General features: G+C 44.0%; 1 protein-coding gene across 2 annotated transcripts in view; it reads right to left on the bottom strand.

The window, feature by feature from the left end:
- Positions 1-20,791, bottom strand: part of Ube4a (ubiquitination factor E4A) — a 43,775-nt gene that overhangs the window by 3,801 nt on the left and 19,183 nt on the right. For both annotated transcript variants that reach the window (XM_028866417.2, XM_028866418.1), the window contains exons 10-20: positions 19,145-19,478; positions 17,922-18,042; positions 15,681-15,985; positions 14,319-14,451; positions 13,077-13,264; positions 10,133-10,233; positions 9,907-10,020; positions 7,534-7,708; positions 5,100-5,280; positions 4,037-4,184; positions 2,514-2,671 (exon numbers count right to left, since the gene is read on the bottom strand). In XM_028866417.2, the coding sequence (XP_028722250.1) occupies positions 2,514-2,671; positions 4,037-4,184; positions 5,100-5,280; positions 7,534-7,708; positions 9,907-10,020; positions 10,133-10,233; positions 13,077-13,264; positions 14,319-14,451; positions 15,681-15,985; positions 17,922-18,042; positions 19,145-19,478 (1,958 nt within the window). The remainder of the gene's footprint in view (positions 1-2,513; positions 2,672-4,036; positions 4,185-5,099; positions 5,281-7,533; positions 7,709-9,906; positions 10,021-10,132; positions 10,234-13,076; positions 13,265-14,318; positions 14,452-15,680; positions 15,986-17,921; positions 18,043-19,144; positions 19,479-20,791) is intronic.

Genomic DNA, 20,791 nt, shown 5'->3' with positions numbered 1-20,791 from the left:
ACCAATAACCTCTTGCCTAAATTTCCCAGGTAGCTGGGACTACAGATGAGCATTACTGAACCAGGTTCACTACCTGTAATTTGAGTGACAGATCCTTGGAACAGTATAAGCTGTTACGAGATAAGGCCCTTGTAACTGACATTTGATTAAATTAGCTGATTGCTATGCAAGTCAATGTAGATTATGGTTCAGTGCTGAAGAGTATAGATCAGTGGCAGAGTGCTTGCTTAGCACGCGCAAGGTTCTAGGTTTGATTCGAAGCACTACAAAAAAAAAAAAACAAAGGTGGGACCAGCGATATGGCTCATTGCGTGATATAGCTTGCTGCTAAGGCTGAAGATCTGAGTTTGATCCCCAGGACCCACACAGTGGAAGAAGAGAACTCCTGTAAGTTGTCTTCTTACCTCCACACTTGCAAACCACACACACACACACAAATAGACAAATAAATAAATAATGTTATTTAAAAAAATATATCAAAAGAAACAAAGCAAGCCCCAAGACTGGCTAGTGATGTAGCTCAGCTAGTAGAATGCCTTCTCATGTGGACATAGCCCTAAGTTGGATCTTCAGTACCATATAAGCCATGCATGGTGGTGCACGTCTGTGATTTCAGCATTTAGGAGGGGAGACAGGATGATCAGTCATCCTCACGTACATAGCAAGTTCAAGACTGGGCTACATGAATCTGATTCCAAAACAAAACAAGATTCATGATATACTTTAAAGATTGATAGATCTGCTGAGTGGTGATGGTGCATGTCTTTAATCCCAGCATTTGGGAGGCAGAGGCAGGAAGATTTCAGTGAGTTTGAGGTCAGCCTGGTCTACAAAGCAAGTTCCAGGACAGCCAGGAACTACACAGAGAAATCCTGTCTCCAGGAAAAAACAAACAAACAAATAAAAAACCCCAAATCAATAGATCTGACAGCACCATGATTTTTCACTGATATTACTTAGCATAGCATCATATAGCAAAAAGCATAATACAAAATGAAACAGAAAATTCATTTTTCAATGTCCTGTTCCTTAATTTGAGTTGACTTACAGAAGAGCATTTTAAATAGGTATCACGGTCTCTCAGTACCCCTTCCTATCTGATCTTACACTTAACTAGTGTAAGGGGCCAAGTCAAGCAATGGTGGCACTTGATTGATGTGCAGGAGGATCATGATTTCAAGGTCATTCCAGCTACAAAGTGAATTAAGGAAGCCTGGGGGCTACATGACATCCTGTCTTAAAGGAGGGGGCAAGCTGGATACAGGGTTGTTTTCCTAGTTATTCAGGAAGCTGAGGCAGGGAGACTGCTTGAGCTCAGGAGTTTGAGGCCAGCCTGGGCAACACAGCATGACCCTATCTCAAAAATAATGGAATAAAAAAGTTGGGGACTGTAGAGTTAGATCAGCAGTTGGGAGCACACGCTGTTCTTGTAGGGAACCCAGGTTTGGTTTCCAGCACCCACATGGTGACTCACAACCATCCATAACTCCAGCTGTAGGGGATCCAACACCAACTGACTTCTGAAGACACGAGGCATACATGAACTGCACATAACATACATACATGTAGGCAAGACACTCAAACACACAGAAGACAAAACAAAACAGCTGACTGCAGGGGTCACAGAATATAACTCCAGTTCCTAGCATCCCCTCCCCAACCTACAGGACACTCTTCTAGAGAGAAGGCAGGAGCTGTGTGGGCACTGGTTGGCTTCAATTTCTCTTTGCCTGCCTGTTGTTCCTATGGACACCTATCTGCACGGTGACTGTCCAAACAGCACTCAGCCTGGTGAAGTTTATGTTACTACCAGCTATCATACCTGAGTACAAATATAGTAACTGAAGGGAGTATAAAATCCCAGTTAAAAACACCAACACCTTCCCACTTTGGACATTTTTACAATTTAAATAAAATTAAAACAATTTCAGGCCAGAATACATTTCACATTGACATATTTCATAATGTGGATAAAATTATTGCTGGACAGTGGTGGCACATGCCTTTAATCCCAGCACTTGGGAGGCAGAGGCAGAGGCAGGTGGATCTCTGTGAGTTTGATGCTAACCTGGTCTACAGAGTGAGTTCCAGGACAGCCAGGGCTACACAGGGAAACCCTGTCTCAAAACAAGAAAAACAAACAAACAAAAAATCCAAAACAAAAATTATTTTCTTTTGTATTTTGAGATAAGGTCTCACTGTGCAGCTCGCCTGGCCTATATAACTTGCTATGTAGACCATACTGGCTTCAAAGTTAGGGCAATCCTCTCAAGTGCTGGAATTCCAGGCTCCTGCCACCACACCTGGCTCAGGAGGGAAGAGGTAAGGTAAGAGCTAGTACTTTCAATACAGTTATCTTGTGAATCTCTAAATCTTAAACAGGTGATAAGTGGTGCTATCCCAATGACTCTGTATGTACTGTGCACACAGTACTGTGTTAAGTGGCTGGCAAGCACACACAGGAAGCTAAAAACACAGCTGTGTTCCCGAGGCAGTTCTGTGGACGGGTATACCTGAGTAAATGCCTGGCAATGGTGGACCTGTCCACAGTGACTCTGGAAGATGGAAGCACCACAGGGTCAGACATCAGTGTACTCATGATGGGATCCAGGAACTCGTCACAGGCATCTGCATATGTCTCCTCTTCCTGTTGCTGGAGGTCTGCAAGAGACTGAGGTGACAACAGCTGGTTTCTAAAGCGAACTCAGAGCAGCTCCCAAACTGCTCAGTCACTACACCTTAAATTTGGTCATCAATAACCCTCCACAGAGACGACAGAGCTACACTTTGGTTTTTTTTTTTCAAGAACAAGCCCAAGACCCATGTTTTAGAAGCAGAGGTTGTTCTGCTGCAGGTTGGCTCAGCTGCTGGGAGTCATGGCTGGAAGTGGATGCAAGTGTCAGCAGGAGAAAGAAGGAATACCTCTTTCTGGCAGCGTTCGGCTCTGGATGCTAGGACTTGAAAGGGGAAAGGGCAGAGGCTGGTAGCTGCGGAATTACTGAGCTCCTTACGCAGCCTGTTTGAAGAGCAGTTTCTGATACAAGCAGGTACAGAAATTTGATTGCCTCCAACAACTGATCCTCTAACTCACTTCCTTAGGTCTGTGTCTGGCTGAGCCAATCAAGCCCAGCTCAAAAAAAAAAAAAAAAAAAAAAAAGGAAAGGCAGACACCAGTAAAGAAGGTTTGAAGGTTCTATTTTTCTTTTCTTTTTTGGAGACAGGGTTTCTCTGTGTAGCCATGGCTGTCCTGGAACTCACTCTGTAGACCAGGCTGGCCTTGAACCTAGAGATCCTCCTGCCTCTGCCTTCCAAGTGCTGGGATTAAAGGTGTGTGCCATCACTGCACTTTAGGTGAAAACAAATAGGCTTTCTATTAGACTTGTGTGCCAGGTACTTTTCCTTTCCCTCCATTTCTAATTTCCCCCCATTGTCCAGCTGGAAGAATTAGCTGAGGACAATAGAGTATCTTAGTCTTTAAAATGCTTTTCAGTATAAACCAGCCACCAATAGGAATGTGGAGAACAGAGAAAAGCAGTATAAACAGTGTTTGGGGACAACTCATCTTGGCTCTGTTGTTATTTATTTTGAGTTGGGAGCTCATTATGTTGCCCAAGCTAGCCTTGAATTTGCACTCTTCTTGCTTCAGCTGGGTGAGTGCTGAGTTATAGCCATGTCTCAGCAAGCCTTGCCCTTCTTCCTGAATTTTATTCTAAAAAGTTCTTTTGCATTAACACTAGGTTTTCAAATCTTTCCTAACACTGGGACATAAAAGTTAGTCTAAAGAAAGACTTCACAAATGCACTTTCTTTTCATCTGGTAGACACATCTTCAATTCTGTTATATTACTCTCCCTTGGAAGGGGTACTATTTAGTAAGATGACTGTTCCCAGTTATTGACTGACTAGGAGGAAGGACCTGTTTCCAATGCCTCTAGGCAGTAACCCCTTTCTCCCTGAAAGCAAAAGCAGCAGAGTTGAGGTGACAGTGTGGCACTTCTTACTGAATATATGAGAAAACAAACTATCCTCGACCTTACCTTGATTCTCTCTGCCAAGTTACTGAAAGCCACGATCATATTCCCAGGCTTATTGATTTTCTTCAGGACTCGGACTGTCTGTGCAAAGAGAGTAGGGGAATAGGAACGGCCATCCTTGGGCACAGTGGCACAGAAATTCTCCTCATCCCTAGGAGGTCAGCATTAGAAAGAAACGGAGCATCAGAGCACAGTCAATGTGTAAACAGCAGATGGGCTACAGAACAATCATTCTATCATGTATAGGCCACAAGTGCTCTTTTCAACTAGAAAGACATTTTATTTCTGCTGTGTGTATGTGTATCTCTGTATGTGGTGTATATGTATGTGCATGTATAAGTATGTGTATAGAGGCCAGAGGTCAATGTTGGGTGTCTTCCTCAATTACTCCCCAGACTGTATTTTTTGAGACATGGCCTCTCATTGATCCCAGAATTCATCAGCTTGCCTAGGCTAGATAGCCAGTGAGCTCCAGGGATCCTCCTGTTTTTGCTTACCCAGTATTGCAATTAAAGATGCATGCTACCACATGTAGCTTTTTAGGTGAGTGCTAGGGATCTGAACTCAGATGCTCATGTTTGTGTGGCAAGCATTTTACTGACTAAGATATCTATCTCCCTGGCTTGACATCTAAATTTCTTTCTTCTTTTTTGTTTGTTTTTTTTTGGAGACAGAGTTTCTCTGTGTAGGGCTGGCTGTCCTGGAACTCATTCTATAGATCTGACTAGCATAGAATTCAGAGATCTGCATGCCTCTTGCTGCTAAGTATTGAGACTAAAGGTGTGTGCCACCACATCTAATTTTCTACAACGATGTCTCTATGAAGTGTTCTATGGCCCTAAACAATGTTTTAACAAATAGCATAACAAATAGCATCTTTGCACAGATCAAAAGAGAATGTTGGAAATCCTGAACCATGTCCCATGGATCAGATAAAATCTCTCTTCCATTTATCAGCTAGATATGAGTCTTCCTCCCCTCACTGTTTTCACACAATGGCTAGCCAGCCATTCTGCTATCACAACATTAGCACCCCCACAGCTTGCTCAATGCCAATCTCAGATACCCAAGATTTAAGTAGATAGTGCAGATGTCTGATACAAGCTGCTGAGGTTTGAAGTCAAATTCGCTGAAGTCCTTGACTTTGAGAGCGCCCATCTTGGGGCCAACCAGGTGCTGTAGGAAGTAGTTCAGCATGGAGATGATGCGCTCCGCCAGGAAGGGGTGCACGAACAGTGACTTGATCTCTGGAAAAAAGCCAAAGTCTCAGAACTCAACCTATCAGTAATGTTTCCCTTATATCTAATTTCATCAGAGACCTCTAGGATTTTACGTTACATAATACATTTTCAGTGGAGAAATCACAGACCAGCAAAACCAAAATCAAACAAGAAGGAAACAAAAGCTACTACCCACACATGAACACTGTTAAAACATTAGAAAAATACATTTTTGTGTGCACCTGCATGTGTTACAGCGAGGGTGTGAAGTCAGAGGACAGCTGTGCAGTCAGTGCTCTCCTGCCACCATGTGGGTCCCAGGACTCCAACTCAGGTTGTCAGGCTTGGTGGCAGATGCCCTCATCCAGGAGCCCCACATTTTACTTGTATTTCAGAATTCCTAAATCTACCGTTCATTTTTTCATCCTTTTCTCTCTGCTCCTTTTTTAAAAAAAGTTCATTCATTCATTTATTATGTATACACAGCATATATGACTGCAGGCCAGAAGAGGGCACCAGATCTCATTATAGATGGTTGTGAGCCACCATGTGGTTGCTGGGAACTGAACTCAGGACCTCTGGAAGAGCAGTCAGTGCTCTTAACCTCTGAGCCATCTCTCCAGCTCTTTCTGCTCCATTTTAATGGGAGAGTTCCTCGAGTTAATTTTTTTAACCCTTTCATTGAATATTTAAAGTTTGTTTGTTTATTTTTATGTGCATTGGTGTTTTGCCTATGTGTGTCTGTGTGAGAGTGTCAGATCCCCTGGAATTGGAGTTACAGACGGTTGTGAGCTGCCATATGGGTACTGGGAATTGAACCCAGGTCCTCAGGAAGAGCAGCCAGTGCTCTTAACCACTGAGCCATCTTTCCAGCCCCTATCTAAAGTTTTAAAGCTACATTTTCAATATTCAAAATGTCTTTCCTGTCCTTTGTGGCTTTTGTTCTTGCTTGTGGCTTCTTTATATTCTCTGATTTCCCTGACCTGATAGTTTTTAAAAGAAGCTTTAAAAAATTTTAAAATTGTAGCCAGGTGGTGGTGTACACCTTTAATTCTAGCACCCTGGGAGGCAGATCTGTGAGTTTGAGGCCAGCCCAGACTACAGAGTGAGTTCCCGGACAGCCAGGGATACAGAGAGAAACCCCCGTCTCAAAAAAAAAAAAAAAAAAAAAAAAAAAAAAGAAAGAAAAAAACAAAACAAAACAAAACAAAAATACCCAAAACACCAAAAACCAAACAACAAAGTTTTTTAAATCTATTTCTGTAATTCTCATTAGACAGTTCCCTTTTACTCCTGCTCACTGGTTGTCATATCACACTAAATTTAATCACTGAATGAAAATTATTGGTCCTCTTCCCTCCCTCATTTGTTGTTATTTGCCCCAGGCTCAGGCTGGCTCAGGACTCAGAGTCCTTCTGCCTCCATCTCCCAAGAGGATGCAAAACCATGCCTAGATTTATGTTTTTATAACACACACACACACAATCTTACAATATGGATTTGACAACATAGCACACTTTAATTCTGACTACCCATATTGTAAATGTTCAATAGCTCCACGTGGCAAGTGGTTACTGAACAGGGCGGTGTTGCTGTAATGAGAATGGAAATAAGTGTCTTTTTGAAATTGACTTCGTTTAACCTGGATGGAGGTATTTTCCAGAATATATGTACACATACATGAACATATATGATGTACAGTGTATATGGTGTACACACACACACACACACACACACACACACACACACACACACACAGAGTTAATGGTTAACTCATCCTAACAGCAGTTTTTGGGGTATCAGGATTGAATTTAGGGCTTTGCACACACTAAGCATGTACTCTACCACTAAGCTGCACTCCAAGCTCCTTCAAGAAACCAACTGTGTTACTAGCTTCTGTTTTCTGGCATGTCAGTAATGGGCACCATCGTTCATTTTGAAGTTTCCCTGATTTGTTTCACTCTCAGATGTGGAAGTTAGAGTCACCAGAGTCCAATTTTCTTTTGGACAGGGTCTCGTGCATCCCAAAGTGTTCTGGAACTTATTATGTAGATTTGAGTAACCTCAAACTTCTGATCCTCCTGCCTCAACATCCAAAGTGCTGGGATTACAGGTGTGTGCCACCATGCAGGGTTTCATTTGGGCTAGGCAGGCACTCTACCATCTGAGCTGCAGTCCAGTTCCAGATTCTAACTCTTTTAACGTTTAGTTGGGCTGATCCCCTAAGTGAAACAGACCTTGACTCCTGAATTTTGAGGAAGCGGACCATCATGTTCTTACCTGATGTCAGGAAGGAAAGGGTACCGATTGTTTCGTTGGACATGATGTTATGGAAACGTGCCAGCTGTCCAAACATCTGCAGGCCAGCCTCTTTCTCTCGGCGGGCTTCTGGCGTCAGACTTTCCCATTCTCCTCGGTCTTTCTCGATCTGCTGAATCTTTATCTTGCTCAAATACTATGGAAACCAGAAATGTGATACATCAGATAAGAGAATGCAATTGAAGGGCCATAACATTTAAGAAGGCTTAATTAAAATCCAGTCAACTGGGTTTAGAACGGTGGCTCAATGGTTACAAACTCTCGCTGCTCTTGCAGAGGATCAGGGTTTGACTCCTAGCACCAACAGTGTGGCTCATAACCACCTGGGACTGCAGTTCCAGGGGGTCGGATGCCCTCTTCTGGCCTTCATGGGCACTGTATGCATTTGCATACATTCAAGCAAAACACTAATACACTTAAAAAAAAAAAAAAAGCCGGGTGGTAGTGGTGCATGCCTTTAATCCCAGCACTCGGGAGGCAGAGGCAGGTGGATCTCTGTGAGTTCGAGGCCAGCCTGGTCTACAGAGTGAGTTCCAGAAAAGGTGCAAAGCTACACAGAGAAACCCTGTCTCAAAAAACAAAAAAACCAAATAAAACAAACAAACAAAAAAATCAGACACCATGTAAAGGTCCTGAGCCTTTGTCAATACAGGGCTGGAGCTTAAGACCTTTTGGAGGGCCAGTGTGATGGGTCAGTGGGTTAAGGCACTGTTACCAAGGCTGAATGATGACCTGAGTTTGATGCCCAGAACCCTCCTGGTGAAAGGAGAAAACAGCCTCCCTCAAGTTGTCCTCTGTCCTCCATGTGCATTCTAGCAAGTGTACACACACACACACACACACACACACACACACACACTAAATCTTAAAGTCCTCATAGAGATTTGTCTCAGCTTGAGCAGACTGGTAGGTAACTGTCTGGAACTAGGACACTGTCTGGAGAGGAGGGAGGACCAGTGGAGCAGCATATGGAGCCCAGGCTAAAACACCAGGCTACCAGGAAAAAGGAATCCTTCCTAAAACAAAAACACAAAATGTTCAAAACTTGCTCACGAAAAACCAAAGTTCTACAAACATGCCTGATGTCTAAAATTAATTAGAATGTCCTAATTACTAAAGCTTTCACCTCTCATCATCCTACAACTGCAGCAAACAATGAGTTATCCAATTTCAGGAGAATGCCATTTGTTCCACTCCCTGAATCATACTGTCCCTACTTACTAGATCTGTTTATCAGAGGAACTGCTCTCATTTCCTCCGAGAACCTACCTCAGTGTCAGAGTGCAGGATTATGAGAAGAGCAGGAGGCCAGATCCCTCTCACAAACCGAACCCAAGTTACTTAGTGGGTTATCAACGAGAGCTCCTGACTGTCCAGTAGGCTACCCTCAAACTAAGCTGTACCTCCTCCTGGAGGTCACTGCCTGGTCATACTGATGCTCCTGCCTCCACCAGGAGATCCTGTCCAGCTGCAGGGCTAACACAGCACACAGCTAAGCCCAGACTAAAACTGCTGCAACTGTGAGCAAAAGCATCCTTCCTTCTTTAGGCTGTTCTTCTCGGGTGCTCTGCAATGAAAATCTGACAGTTGCTGACTAAGTTAAGATCCTATGATTTCTTTTCACATTGCTGGCCTGTTGGTACACCTTAGTTTGGCTTTATTACACTTTCAAAAATGATTCATGTGTATGTATGTTCACCACATGTGTGCAGGAGCCTGTGGAGGTCAGAAGATGGTGTTGGATGCCCTGGAACTGGAGTTACAAGTAGTTGTGAGCTGCCTTGTGGGTGCTGGGAACAGGTCCTCTGCAATAAGTAATAAGTGCTCTTAACCACTAAGTCATTTCTCTAGCCCCAATCCCATCTTCTAAACTCTCAACCAAAGAACCACCCAAGCCCATGAAGCTTCAACAATGACCCCTTGACCTTGTCTCTAATGAAATGATAGACCTAGAAAGTGGCATACTGGCAAGAATGGGGCACACAATTACACAGACATTTTTGGTGTGCAGGACTGTTCTAAGGCAAGGATTACTCTATTATAATTAAACTGTCAAAAGAATATACTCTGTGCCAGGTGTACTGGTTCATGTCTGAAATCCCAAAACTCTAAGAGGCTAAGGTGAAAGGATTCCTGTGAGTTTGAGGTCAGCTTGGGATAAAGAGTGAGAGAAAACTTGTCTAAACACCTCCCCCACCCTCCCACCCCCCCACACCAAACCAAATCAAACACTATGACCATCACCCTACCACCACCAATGCTGATGATCTGAAGCCTTCCTCATTGACACCACTACAGATGGTAGAGGAACACATACAGTTCTTTCTTTTTTACCTGTATGGCTTCATCCAAAAGGAAGATAGCATCATTCATCAACAGGTTAAGAAATCGGAGGAACAGTGGGGGATTCATAGCTTCTAAATTCTTAGAGGCATAGTCAGCCAAATCCTGTAAATCCCAGCCCAAGAAGAAGAAGAAGAAGAAGAAGATATTTTAGTGCCAAATTACAACTTTACTGAGGCTGACCTGAAGCAACTGGTTTCATGAAAACCTCTTTTACCTTAATGCTCTCCCGGTAGCTATCTGTCCCCCACATGTATCTTAGGATGGGATACATAGGGCGGCGGTAATTAAACTTCTGTTCAAATTGATGGGGGTCCCCTAGAGTAAGGCAAGAAAGAGAAATCAGAAGGGTGGTCTAATAGAGAAGGAGCAGGAGCTTATGCACATGCATTTTCTTCACTCTGAATGTCAAGGCTGCTGCCAAAATCTTCTCCAGGAGTTCCCCCAGCCCACACCCCTCTGGTGCCGGGATGAAACCTAGGCTGTAGCTATGATTACTTGCACAAGATCACATCAATAAGACTAGTAACATTCCAACAGGCAGCACTAATTGGATTCAGTGGGTTGTGGATAAAAAAAGGTGCAGACGTGAAAGAGAAAAAGGAACATATAGGGAGTACCCGGAGAGGGTGGGGGGCGGGAATTGGGAGTGGATATGATGAAGCATTCTTTACATGTATGAAACTGTTAAGAGATAACGATATTGTATTAAAAACACACACAACACACAAACCATAGGCCTTGCAAACATTAAGCAAATGTGCTACCACTGAGCTACATCCCCAGCCTTCTCTAAGAATCCACCCCACCCCACCCCCACCCTGAGACAGGGTTTCTCTGTGCAGTCCCGGCTCTCCTGGAGCTCACTCTATAGACCAGACTGGCCCAGAACCCAGAGATCCACCTGCCTCTGCCTCTGGGTCCCGAGTGCTGGGACTGAAGGCCTGCGCCGCCGCTCCCAGCTTTCTCTGACCATTTCTAAGGCCTAGAATTGGAAAAGTGTTGGTTTTCCTGACAAAACAGGGAAACAGCTAGAAAGGGCAGCTCACTTAGTAAAGGGTCGGGACCAAGCTGTTCAAAGAAAAAAGAGGCCAAGACCAAAGGTTTCCGTATCCAAATACGGAGCATGCAGTGAGATCTCTGTGAGGCCACTGCGGCAGCAAAAGTCATGTGCAGAGTGGAACACTAAGTGATCACCGCATTCTTTAGAGAGAACATCCCAGCCATGGGGCCAATTGGCTCTTGATTATTCCAAACAATCCTGTCAGATGCTAGCAATCTGAGTCTTATACAGGTCTGATTTATCAACATTATCATAAGAACTCTCCAGACTGGCTCATAATAAAGGAAGAATGAAGCTAGACAGGTACCATAGCTGGATTAGGGGCCGAGTTTTCTCTCGTTCTGCTTAATGCAAGTCTCCTGCCCCCCCTTCCTCCTCCCACATCCTCCTCTTTTTCTTTCACTCATTTATTTTGAGAAGGCTCTTGTTATATAACCCAAGGTGGTTTTTCTTTTCTTCTTTTTTTGGGGTGTGTGTGTGGGGGGGCAAGGTCTCTCTATATAACCCTGGCTGGTCTGGAACTTGCTATATAGACCAGGATGTCATGGAGTTTCACCTACCTCAGCCTCCTGAGTGCTGGGATTAAAGGTGTGAGCCACCACAGCTGGCTCTAGGTTTTTCTTTCTTTCTTTCTTCTTTCTTTCTTTTAATTTATTTATTTTTATTTCATGTGCATTGGTGTTTTGCCATGGGTGTTGAGTCTCCAGGAACTGGAGTTACAGAGAGTTATGAACTGCCATGTGGGTGCTGGGAATTGAACCAGGGTCCTTTGGAAGAGCAGCCAGTGCTCTTGACCGCTGAGCCATCTCTCCAGCCCTCTAGGTTGGTTTCTAACTACATCTTTTTGTCTCTGCCTCCCAGGCATTCAGATTACAACAGGTACGCACCACCACGCCTGGTTGAGCAAACCTGTTCTGACTTCCTGACAGTTCTCTGGCAGTCTGGCCACAGTGGGAGCACCACAGTGACCTCTGTGCACGTCCTCCTTACAGGGGAAGGTTTACATGCACGATGTCACCGAGTCATCACTTTTTTTTTTGTCTTTTTTTGAGACAATTTCTCTGTGCATCCCTGGCTCTCCTGGAACTTACTCTGTAGCCCAGGCTGGCCTTGAATTCTGCATCTCTCTGCCTCCCGAGGGCTGGGATTAAAGGCATGCCTGGCTTTGACTCATTTTACAGGTGGGGAAATTGAGACCCAGAGTAAGCAAGAGACAAAGGCAGAAAACAAATATGGAGAGTTAGCTAATAAAATGCTAAATGCCTCTTTAAATGTCAACTGCATGTGTCACCAGACGGCAGAGGTTCCCTTTAAAAAGACTCTCATACAACTGTTGAACATATCTTGCCTACTAATTCAGACGAAGTTCTGCTTAATCAAACCCAGGGGCTCAGGATGAATAGAAAGACAGTGTTGTTTCCTGGCAATGTTTTCTTTAACTCATTTTTTGGATACGTATATACATGTTTGTGTGTGTGTGTGTGTGTGTGTGTGTGTCCATATATGTATGTGTGCACATTTGCACATGGACATATGGAGGCTAAAGGTTGACACCAAGTGTCTTCTTCAATTGCTCTCCACCGTGTTTTTTGTTTTTGAGACAGAGTCTCTCACTAAATCCGAGCTTACTGATTGGCCAGCGAGCCCCAGGCATGCTCCTGTCTCTGCCTCCTTAGAACTAGGATTGGGTGCATGTTGCTGCATCTGGCTTTTTTATCTGGGTCCTAAGGCCTGATCGCAGGTCCTCACGATTGCCATGCTTGCCAACACTATGCAGATGGGTTCTTTTTTTTTTTTTTCTGCTCTTGTTGTTTGTGTTTTTGTGAGACAGAGCTGGTGCTACCTCTTTTAGTTGTATGATACAGACAGATAATTAAAACTTTTTGAGCATCTGTATTCTCACATATAACATGAGAACAATATAGATAAACCTTCAGATAGACAAGGTAATATAAAGGAAAACATAAAGCACTCTGCATCAAGCCTAGCACACAGTAAGTATTCAAGAAATGCTGGCTGACATTTCTGTGACATTCAAAAGTGACCAAGCTGTGAAACTTAGTTCTCAGCTGTAGAGCTAGTCACAGGACTTCTTTACCTGTAAATTCAATGTCCACGAAAACCTTGATTAGGGCTTCTGAAAGTTGGGGAGCATATGTAAAGTTGCAGAACACACGTTTCCGGTGAAACACACTGGACACCAAGGGATTTGGGGTCTGATCCAGGTGAGGCATCACTGCTTCCAGCACCTCCGCTAGTTTGGCCCTTAGGTGGGGATTCTTCATTCTGCAGAGGGCAGGAAGCAAGATGAGCAAGAGAACTTGATTCCCCGGTATGATCCTATTCCACACAAGGAGCCAGAACATGCTCTATCACTATCACATACATAAAAGTCACCCCTGTTTCAAGTTTGTCAGTACTTGGCTGATGCAGGGTATACCATTTAACATGTTGTTTGAGATGGTTTTACTATGCATGTAGTCCTGGCTGTCCTAGAACTCCCTTTGCAGACTAGACTGGCCTTGAGCCTGTGGCAGTCTTCCTGTCTCCGCCTCCTGAGTGCTAGGATTATAGAAGTGCACTATTATGCCTATCCATTTAACTCTTGAGGGGACAGCTTACCATGTATGAGGGAGCACTTTGGTTTCCATGTAAAGCTTAGACATTCGATTTTCTTCTCTATATCAATGTACTATCTACTATGTACTATTCTTTGACGGATTCATCTTGAATAAATTTGCCTTCCCAAGCTTACTGAAGGCAAAGGTTAGGTTATAATTATCGTATAGCACCCATATTCCCAACCTGTGTGTCTAATCAATGCTTGTTGGCTTCCGACTTCCCTTTGGGTCTGCCCAGCTCAGTGAAGGTTGGCTTCTATAATCTGATGTCCCTTAGAGAATTGTGGACTTTTTATTTTGCAGCAAATGTGCCCTTTTGTGCACAGAAATTATTTCCTTTGGCCTACATATATAACCCCAACCCCCAACCCCAGATAAAAATATCAGGGAAGCAGTTTTAAAAACTATAGTATCTCTGTGTCAGAGCAAAGGCTAGAAGTAACATGAACCTAGGTTTACCACTAATGCAACTCAAGGAGCCAGAGCAAGCTTTGGTTCACATAATTAGTGAAGAATTTAGCACTTGGCTGCCACTGGTATGGCCTCTGGTATTCTGGTTAACTATTTTAACCAGGGACCAGCAGTGGAATTCCCACCAGGCACTTTATACTCAGGTTCAAATTCTCTGTAGGCAGAGTCCTCTGCTTATTAAGTCTCACCACAGCAGGCAGAATGTTTTGTAGCTCTAAGAGTGTTGGGGCAAGCTTCCAGCACATCACCTTTCTATGCTTCCAGTGAAAATGGTGATAAAGTGAAGGACATGCTCCAGGGAATCTGCTGATGTCTCCAAGATGTCCTCAGCAAAGCGCCGGAGAAAAATGAGGAAATCACCCAGGTTATCTGCAAAAAATTCTGAAAAAGATTTGCTAGAATTAGCCAAATAGCTATTCATTGGTCCCAAACAACATCCCAGTCCCTCCTTTCACATTAATTAACGAAGGTTTAAAAAACCCAAAAGTCTTTTAGACTTTTATCACCATCTAAGTACCAGAGATGGTAGTAAGTTACCAACTGTGGGATCTCTTACATGTGCATCAAGCTTTATTATTATCTGAGTAGAAACATGAACAGTAGTGACACAAAATATTGCTAACACTAGCATGCTGTGCCCCAAAGGCCAGTCACAATTTAAGCCACACTTTAGGTGTGGCTAATTATACTAGCTAACTGCAGCAAGGAGCTCCGGGGTGGTCCTCCAAGCATCCCCCCCACACCCCGATTTGGCACTCATACCTTGGCCAAGTCCCTTTCTGCATTATTCTAGGCTAGGCGATGCCCTGATTAGAGTGCATCACTGTCAAGGTTAGTTATCAAGTTTGCAGTTTTCGTTTGGGTCACCTGTGCTGGCACACCACAAGTGGTACTAAGGGATGTGTGGGGCAAACAGCTGAGGCCTGTTGACAGCCACATGACTGGATTTGTAAGTGGATCCTTCAGCTCCTATGGAGTGCTCAGAGTCCTATGGCTCTGACTGACAGCTGGTCACAAACTCATTAGTACTCTGAGCTAGGATCACACAGTCAAGTGTTCCTGGATTTCTGATCCAGAGAGCTATGTGTGATAATGTTTGTTGTTTTAAATTGCTATGTTTGGGGGGAAGTAACTTGTTACATAGCCATGCAAGACCAGTACAGTATTCAAGAACATTTAATTTGATTAGTGAGCAACATCTACTGACCCCTCACTGACATACATACACACAATCCTCCTTCTGAGTTAACTAACAAGAGGTGGTCTGTTTTTTTCTAAAAGAGCTCAGGGAGAGTTAGACAGACAAATTCTAAGTTTGAAAGACAAACAATATTAATGACAGAAGCTAAGAGCTGTGAAAACCCTGACTACAGTTCCTCTTCTGAAGGCTGTTTTCTGACTGTCAGAACACTGGAGACACACAGCAGGGGAAACAACCGTGAGTGCCCCCATGCTTTGGCCAGGAGATGTTATTTGCAAGTTTGAGTACTTTCTCTAAAAACAATGGGATGATAACTAAGGACGGGTATTTTGAGGATTAAGCTTCCAAGGTGACCCAGTTAAACTTAGGTGGCTATTAATAGTATGTTCCCAAGGGACAGGCTGCTTACCTGGCACATAAGCCAAAGAGCTGTAGCCATCTGGCAAAGGAAAACTGAGCTCTATTGGCTGTGAGCCCTCATTGCCTATGGCCAGTTGAACCAGCAGAACAGCCATGGACACCTGCAAATTCAGGCAGTTTTGCAGCATCTGGGGCTCAGTCATAGCAGTCTTGGTAGAAAGATAGATGGTCATCAGGCGTTCAAACTGCTCACGGAGACTGTCAGCAGCAGGGCTAGAACTCTGCTGAGCATCCCGCCAGGCAACCTGCAGCCGATGCAGATTTTGGTTGATTTTTACCATCTGATCATGCAACCTGCCCCCAAGAAAGCAGAAGAGACTGGTCAGGGAGGCTCATGTGGGGCAGTGTAGTATAGACCACGCTGGCAAGCAAATCCTCGTTTGGTTATTCTAGTATTCTAAGGTTGTAGACAGTTGTAGGCACAATGACACAGAAGGCACTCACAAAGTCACTGACTGGACAGAAGCAAGGTACACTGCTCTGGGAAAATGTTACTATGTCCTCTGACTGAGCAGGGTGCAGAGTGAGCTGTTATTACTGAAGACAGTCATTTTAACAAGGCAGAGTATGAGCAGCCCAGCATAAGCTTTAGGGTGGGGTCAGTGGGTGATCTTTGCTTAGAAAACTGAGCAGACAAAAAACAAGTCTTGATTATAACGACCACACATAAAGCATCCGTCACTTGAAAGGAAGACCTAGAAAAGCTACTGATAACTGCTTCTACATCTACAGTTCTAAATCACCCCCGTGGTTCTTTTGTTGTTATTTGTTTTGTTTTTTTTTCAAGACAGGAGTTCTCTGTGTAGCCCTGGCCATCAAACTCACAGAGATCCACCTGCCTCTGCCTCCCAAGTGCTGGGGTTAAAGGTGTGCACCACCACCGGCCCGGCCTCCTCCCTTTGTTCTCTGTGGACAGTGACTAGGGTTACTGACTGGAAACTAGATGCTTGGCCTCTAGACTGAGTCTAGACTGTCAAGCAGATTGAGCAGTTCAATACATGCTCAACTCTGTCATCACATTTAAAATGTCAACAACAGGTTAGAAAAAGTATCTAACAAAGATATATTTTTCCCCCCAATAATTTGTTGCTGGAGTTTTGAAAAAAAAAAAATGCCTTAAGTACTGAGAAGGCATTTAAAACAAAAAATCAGTATTCCAGGCCAGGCGTGTAATGCACGCCACGCCTTTAATCCCAGCACTCAGGAGGCAAAGGCAGGCGGATCTCTGAGTTTGAGGCCAGCCTGGGCTACAGAGCAAATTCCAGGACAGCCAGGACTACAGAGAGAAACCTTGTCTTGAAAAACAAACAAAGAAGCAACAATTAGTGTTCCTGGGGTTTGGGGGCTGGCTCAGTTGGGAAAGTTGCTTGTGGTGAAAGGATGAGACCTGAATGCAGACCCCAGATCCCTTGTAAAAGCGGAGTCTGGTGGTGTGCTCCTGCAGTCCTGATGCTGGCTAGAGACAGGGGGACGCCTGGAGTCTTGCAAGTCAGTGAGTTCCAGGTTCAGTGAAAGATCGTTCCTCAAAAGATATGGTGGGGAGTGACTGAGAAAGCCACCTAACACCAGCCCTTGACTTCTAAATCACACATGAGCATGTGTATCCTGTCCCCCGACCCCAAGTAAAAACAAAACTGGTATTCATAATACTTTCTATAGATCAGAAATACGTCATCTCTCCCCCCTTATACTGGCAATCATTCTCAGCTAAGTAAGAGGCGGACATTGTAGAGTGACATGTAGCTGGCTTGCTAGAAACGGACCCTCTTGGAACTTCTACACACAGGTTCTCAGCCTTCCCATTTTTAGAATCCTTTCTCTTAGGCTCACAGCTCTTTTGTGGTCATATTGGAATTACTGGAATCCCTTATCATCATTCTTTCAATTTTTTTCAGTTTTGTCTCTTGGTCTTTTGGTATCAGAAGTAATAAGAATTCAAGAGTAGAAAGTGAAATGTAAAATGAAAATAATTTGACTTTCCTAGATAATAACAGAAAGATAGGAATTGAAAATTTGGAAAATGTGGAGAAAAACAGTAGCACGTTGTTAATTTTTTAAAAATAGATAAAAACTGTACAAAGTAATCTGTACAAAGCGGCCTCAGGTAAATTTAAAGCCACGCACACGAGTTCTTTCCTTCTGCCATGCTAACATGAGTCTTAGACTCGCTGTCAACACAGCTCCTCGTTCTTCCCAAACAGTTCCTTCCCAAGGACATCCAAGGAGTTACCTGTGAAAGCCCAAGAAGAGGGTGTACTCTGTCAGGGCCAGGTTCTCCGTCACAAGGTTGTAGCTCTGGGGGAAGACTGGCTCCTGCACAGCGGGGATCAGACAGGTCTCTTTGTCCAAACCTCGAGGAAGGGAAAGAGAGGCAGTGATGGCTCACACTCGTCTGGCGTGGTCTTCAGCCTCCCTCGACTTCTGCTCGGCGCCCACACTGCTACAATGCTATCTCCCTCACAACACAGCTCCTAGGACTTCCTTGTCTAAAAACACTGGCTGGCTCCTTGCTATCCACAGAAATAGTTAAATCTCTCGCTGAAACCAACGAAATCAGCAAAAACTAAAACGAGTGGTAATATTGTATCTTTTCAAGGTGATAGGCAATGAACCATTTCTACTTATTCTATGTTCAAGCTGAGTGACTTTGCTGCAGATATTAGTTTTGTAATTATAAGAGGATTAAAAAAAAGCCTAGAAGGAAATCCATCAAAACTGAGGAGAGACTCATTCTGAGTGACAGAATCAGGGCTGATTCATTTTCTTCATTTTTACTTCTCTGTGTTGATTCAAGTTTTCTCCAGCCTGTGTCAACTTTCTTCCTTCCCACTTCCCACCTCTTACTTTTCACTCCCCTTGCTCTAACTACATGGAACTTCTTACTATTCCTCAATAAAGACCTTCCACAGATTTTTTTTTTCTAGACAGCTTCCAAGTCAGAGACCCGCCTGCCTCTGCCTCTCAAGCGCTCGGATCAAAGGCATGCGCCACCCCGCCCCACCGCTCCTTCCAGACTTTCCCCTGTTCTTGTCCTGCCAGACACTCCTGCTCCTTTGCCTGCTAAGCCCTGAGGTGTCTTTCAAGACTCAGCCATGAAGAAGACCCCAGCAGCTTCTGCAGAGCTGGTCCCTCACCCCTTCCTGCTCTGCCGTCACCATGTCAACCTGTCTGTCCTCTGAGTTCTAAAACTGGCAGCTGTGGTCTACTGGAGTCCTATAAAAGATGAGGGAGTGGGCATCCACGGCTGTCAAAACAGAGAGACGGTCTCACCAAGGCCTGACTTTGAAAAGATGACAGTTGTTTTTAAAAACCCGTCTTTAAAATCTTTTCACCAGCTCTCCAGTGTGCCTCATCTGTTTTAAACAAGAGGCACTTTCTCAGAGGCTAAGGGAGCAAATGCTTTAGAGGTGACACACACATTCACTGTTTTGAAAAGCCCAGTTCCCCGCCTACCTCTCATGTGGACATTTTTAATTTTTCGTTCTTCATCATTCAACTCTTTCAGGACACAGTATGAGGGATTAAAAGTGAGGAGCCGAGAGGATCTGGGTTTGCAGAATGGCTGGCACAGCTTCAGGAGAGCAGCACCCAGATTCAGAAAGAAGGCATCTGAGGCATACATTTGGAAGAAGATTTCGGGCATCTGATTGGCCCAGATCTTGGTGCGGCCTGCATTTGCATGCAAACAGTTTCCAAGCCAGAACAAGATACAGTGCTTGGTTTCTGGAGAGAGCTGGAGCAAGTTCTTCAGCATCTGGTAGATCTTTTCATGGAACTGAGCCATGAACTGTTTAACCAGAAAACACAACCACAGAACATTCCAATTTCACAATCCTGGTATTTTCTTTTTTCACTCCTAAACCCTAGCAAATACAAGTTTCTAAAAATATGCTAATCTTAATCTTTTCCTTCACTCTTTTCATACCTTATTCTCTGATTCTGGTTTTTAAAAATATGTGTATTTTTGAGACATTTTCTGGTCAGCTGCCAAATTGCAGAAAGTTGTATAGGTTTTACATTTGGGATCTTTCTGTAAGGTGTCAATGATAAATTCTCTGGCTCTGTCATAGTTCTCATAGCAATTATTCAACTCTGCTGTAGAATGAAACTGAGCCATAAACAATACAAATAGACATGGTTACAATCAATAAATATTTTTAATTTTTATATTATATTTATTTAGTGTTAACGTATTTAGTATGTGGGAGGGGTGTGCAATTGAGCATCACGTGTGAGGATGTTTGGGAGCAGGTGCTCTCTTTCCACTATGTGGGTCCTGGGAGCTGTACTCAAATCATCAGGCTGGATGACACTGAGCCATCTCATTGGCCACAGTAAATCTTACACAAAACAAAACAAAAAAACATGGGCAGTTGGCTTTGGCTACTGCTGTCGCCTGCTGAAGACCTGCTTGACAGCGTCACGATGACTAGAGAGTAAACGGGACACTTTAACTGCCCGTCAGCCATCCAGGGCCCCACAGCCAGCCATCTAATACCAGTCAGACTCTGCTAAGTTTTACGTTGAGAGGTCTACACATAAAGAGAAGGACAAGGGACAAAGAGTTTATAAGGTGGCCTTCAGTCAAAAGGTTTCATGAGTCAAGTGACAATAACTGTCTTGGCAAGAAGGGCACGGACGGAAGGGGATGTGACAGTGCTGTCACACACGGCAGGTTCTATATAATCTACGTTTGTCCTCACCCAACACCGAAGCCCATCCTCTCCTCAAAGTGAAGGGTATGAAGAGGGGGATTTTGTTTTGTTTTGTTTTTTGAGACAGGGTTTCTCTGCGTAGCCATGGCTATCCTGGAACTTGCTCTGTAGACCAGGCTGGCCTTAAACTCAGAGACTCACCTGCCTCTGCCTCCCGAGTGCTGGGATTAAAAGTGTATACCATGAGTGATTTCTTTGCTTCCTTCATTTTTGAGATAGGCTCTTCTATAGTGCAGTTTTGTCTAGCACTTGCTATATAGCTCAGGATGGTTCTGAACTCCTAATCCTCTGACTCTATTTCATAAGTGCTAGGATTACAAGCCACCCGATCCCTCCCAATAAGAAGGCAATTTCGTTGTGTTATTATGACAGAAGCCAACCAATT

This window comes from Peromyscus leucopus, chromosome 7 (genome assembly GCF_004664715.2).
Source record: "Peromyscus leucopus breed LL Stock chromosome 7, UCI_PerLeu_2.1, whole genome shotgun sequence".
Lineage (NCBI taxonomy): Eukaryota > Metazoa > Chordata > Mammalia > Rodentia > Cricetidae > Peromyscus > Peromyscus leucopus.
Note: the sequence above shows the minus strand (reverse complement) of the source record. Positions and strands in the feature narration are given on the sequence as shown.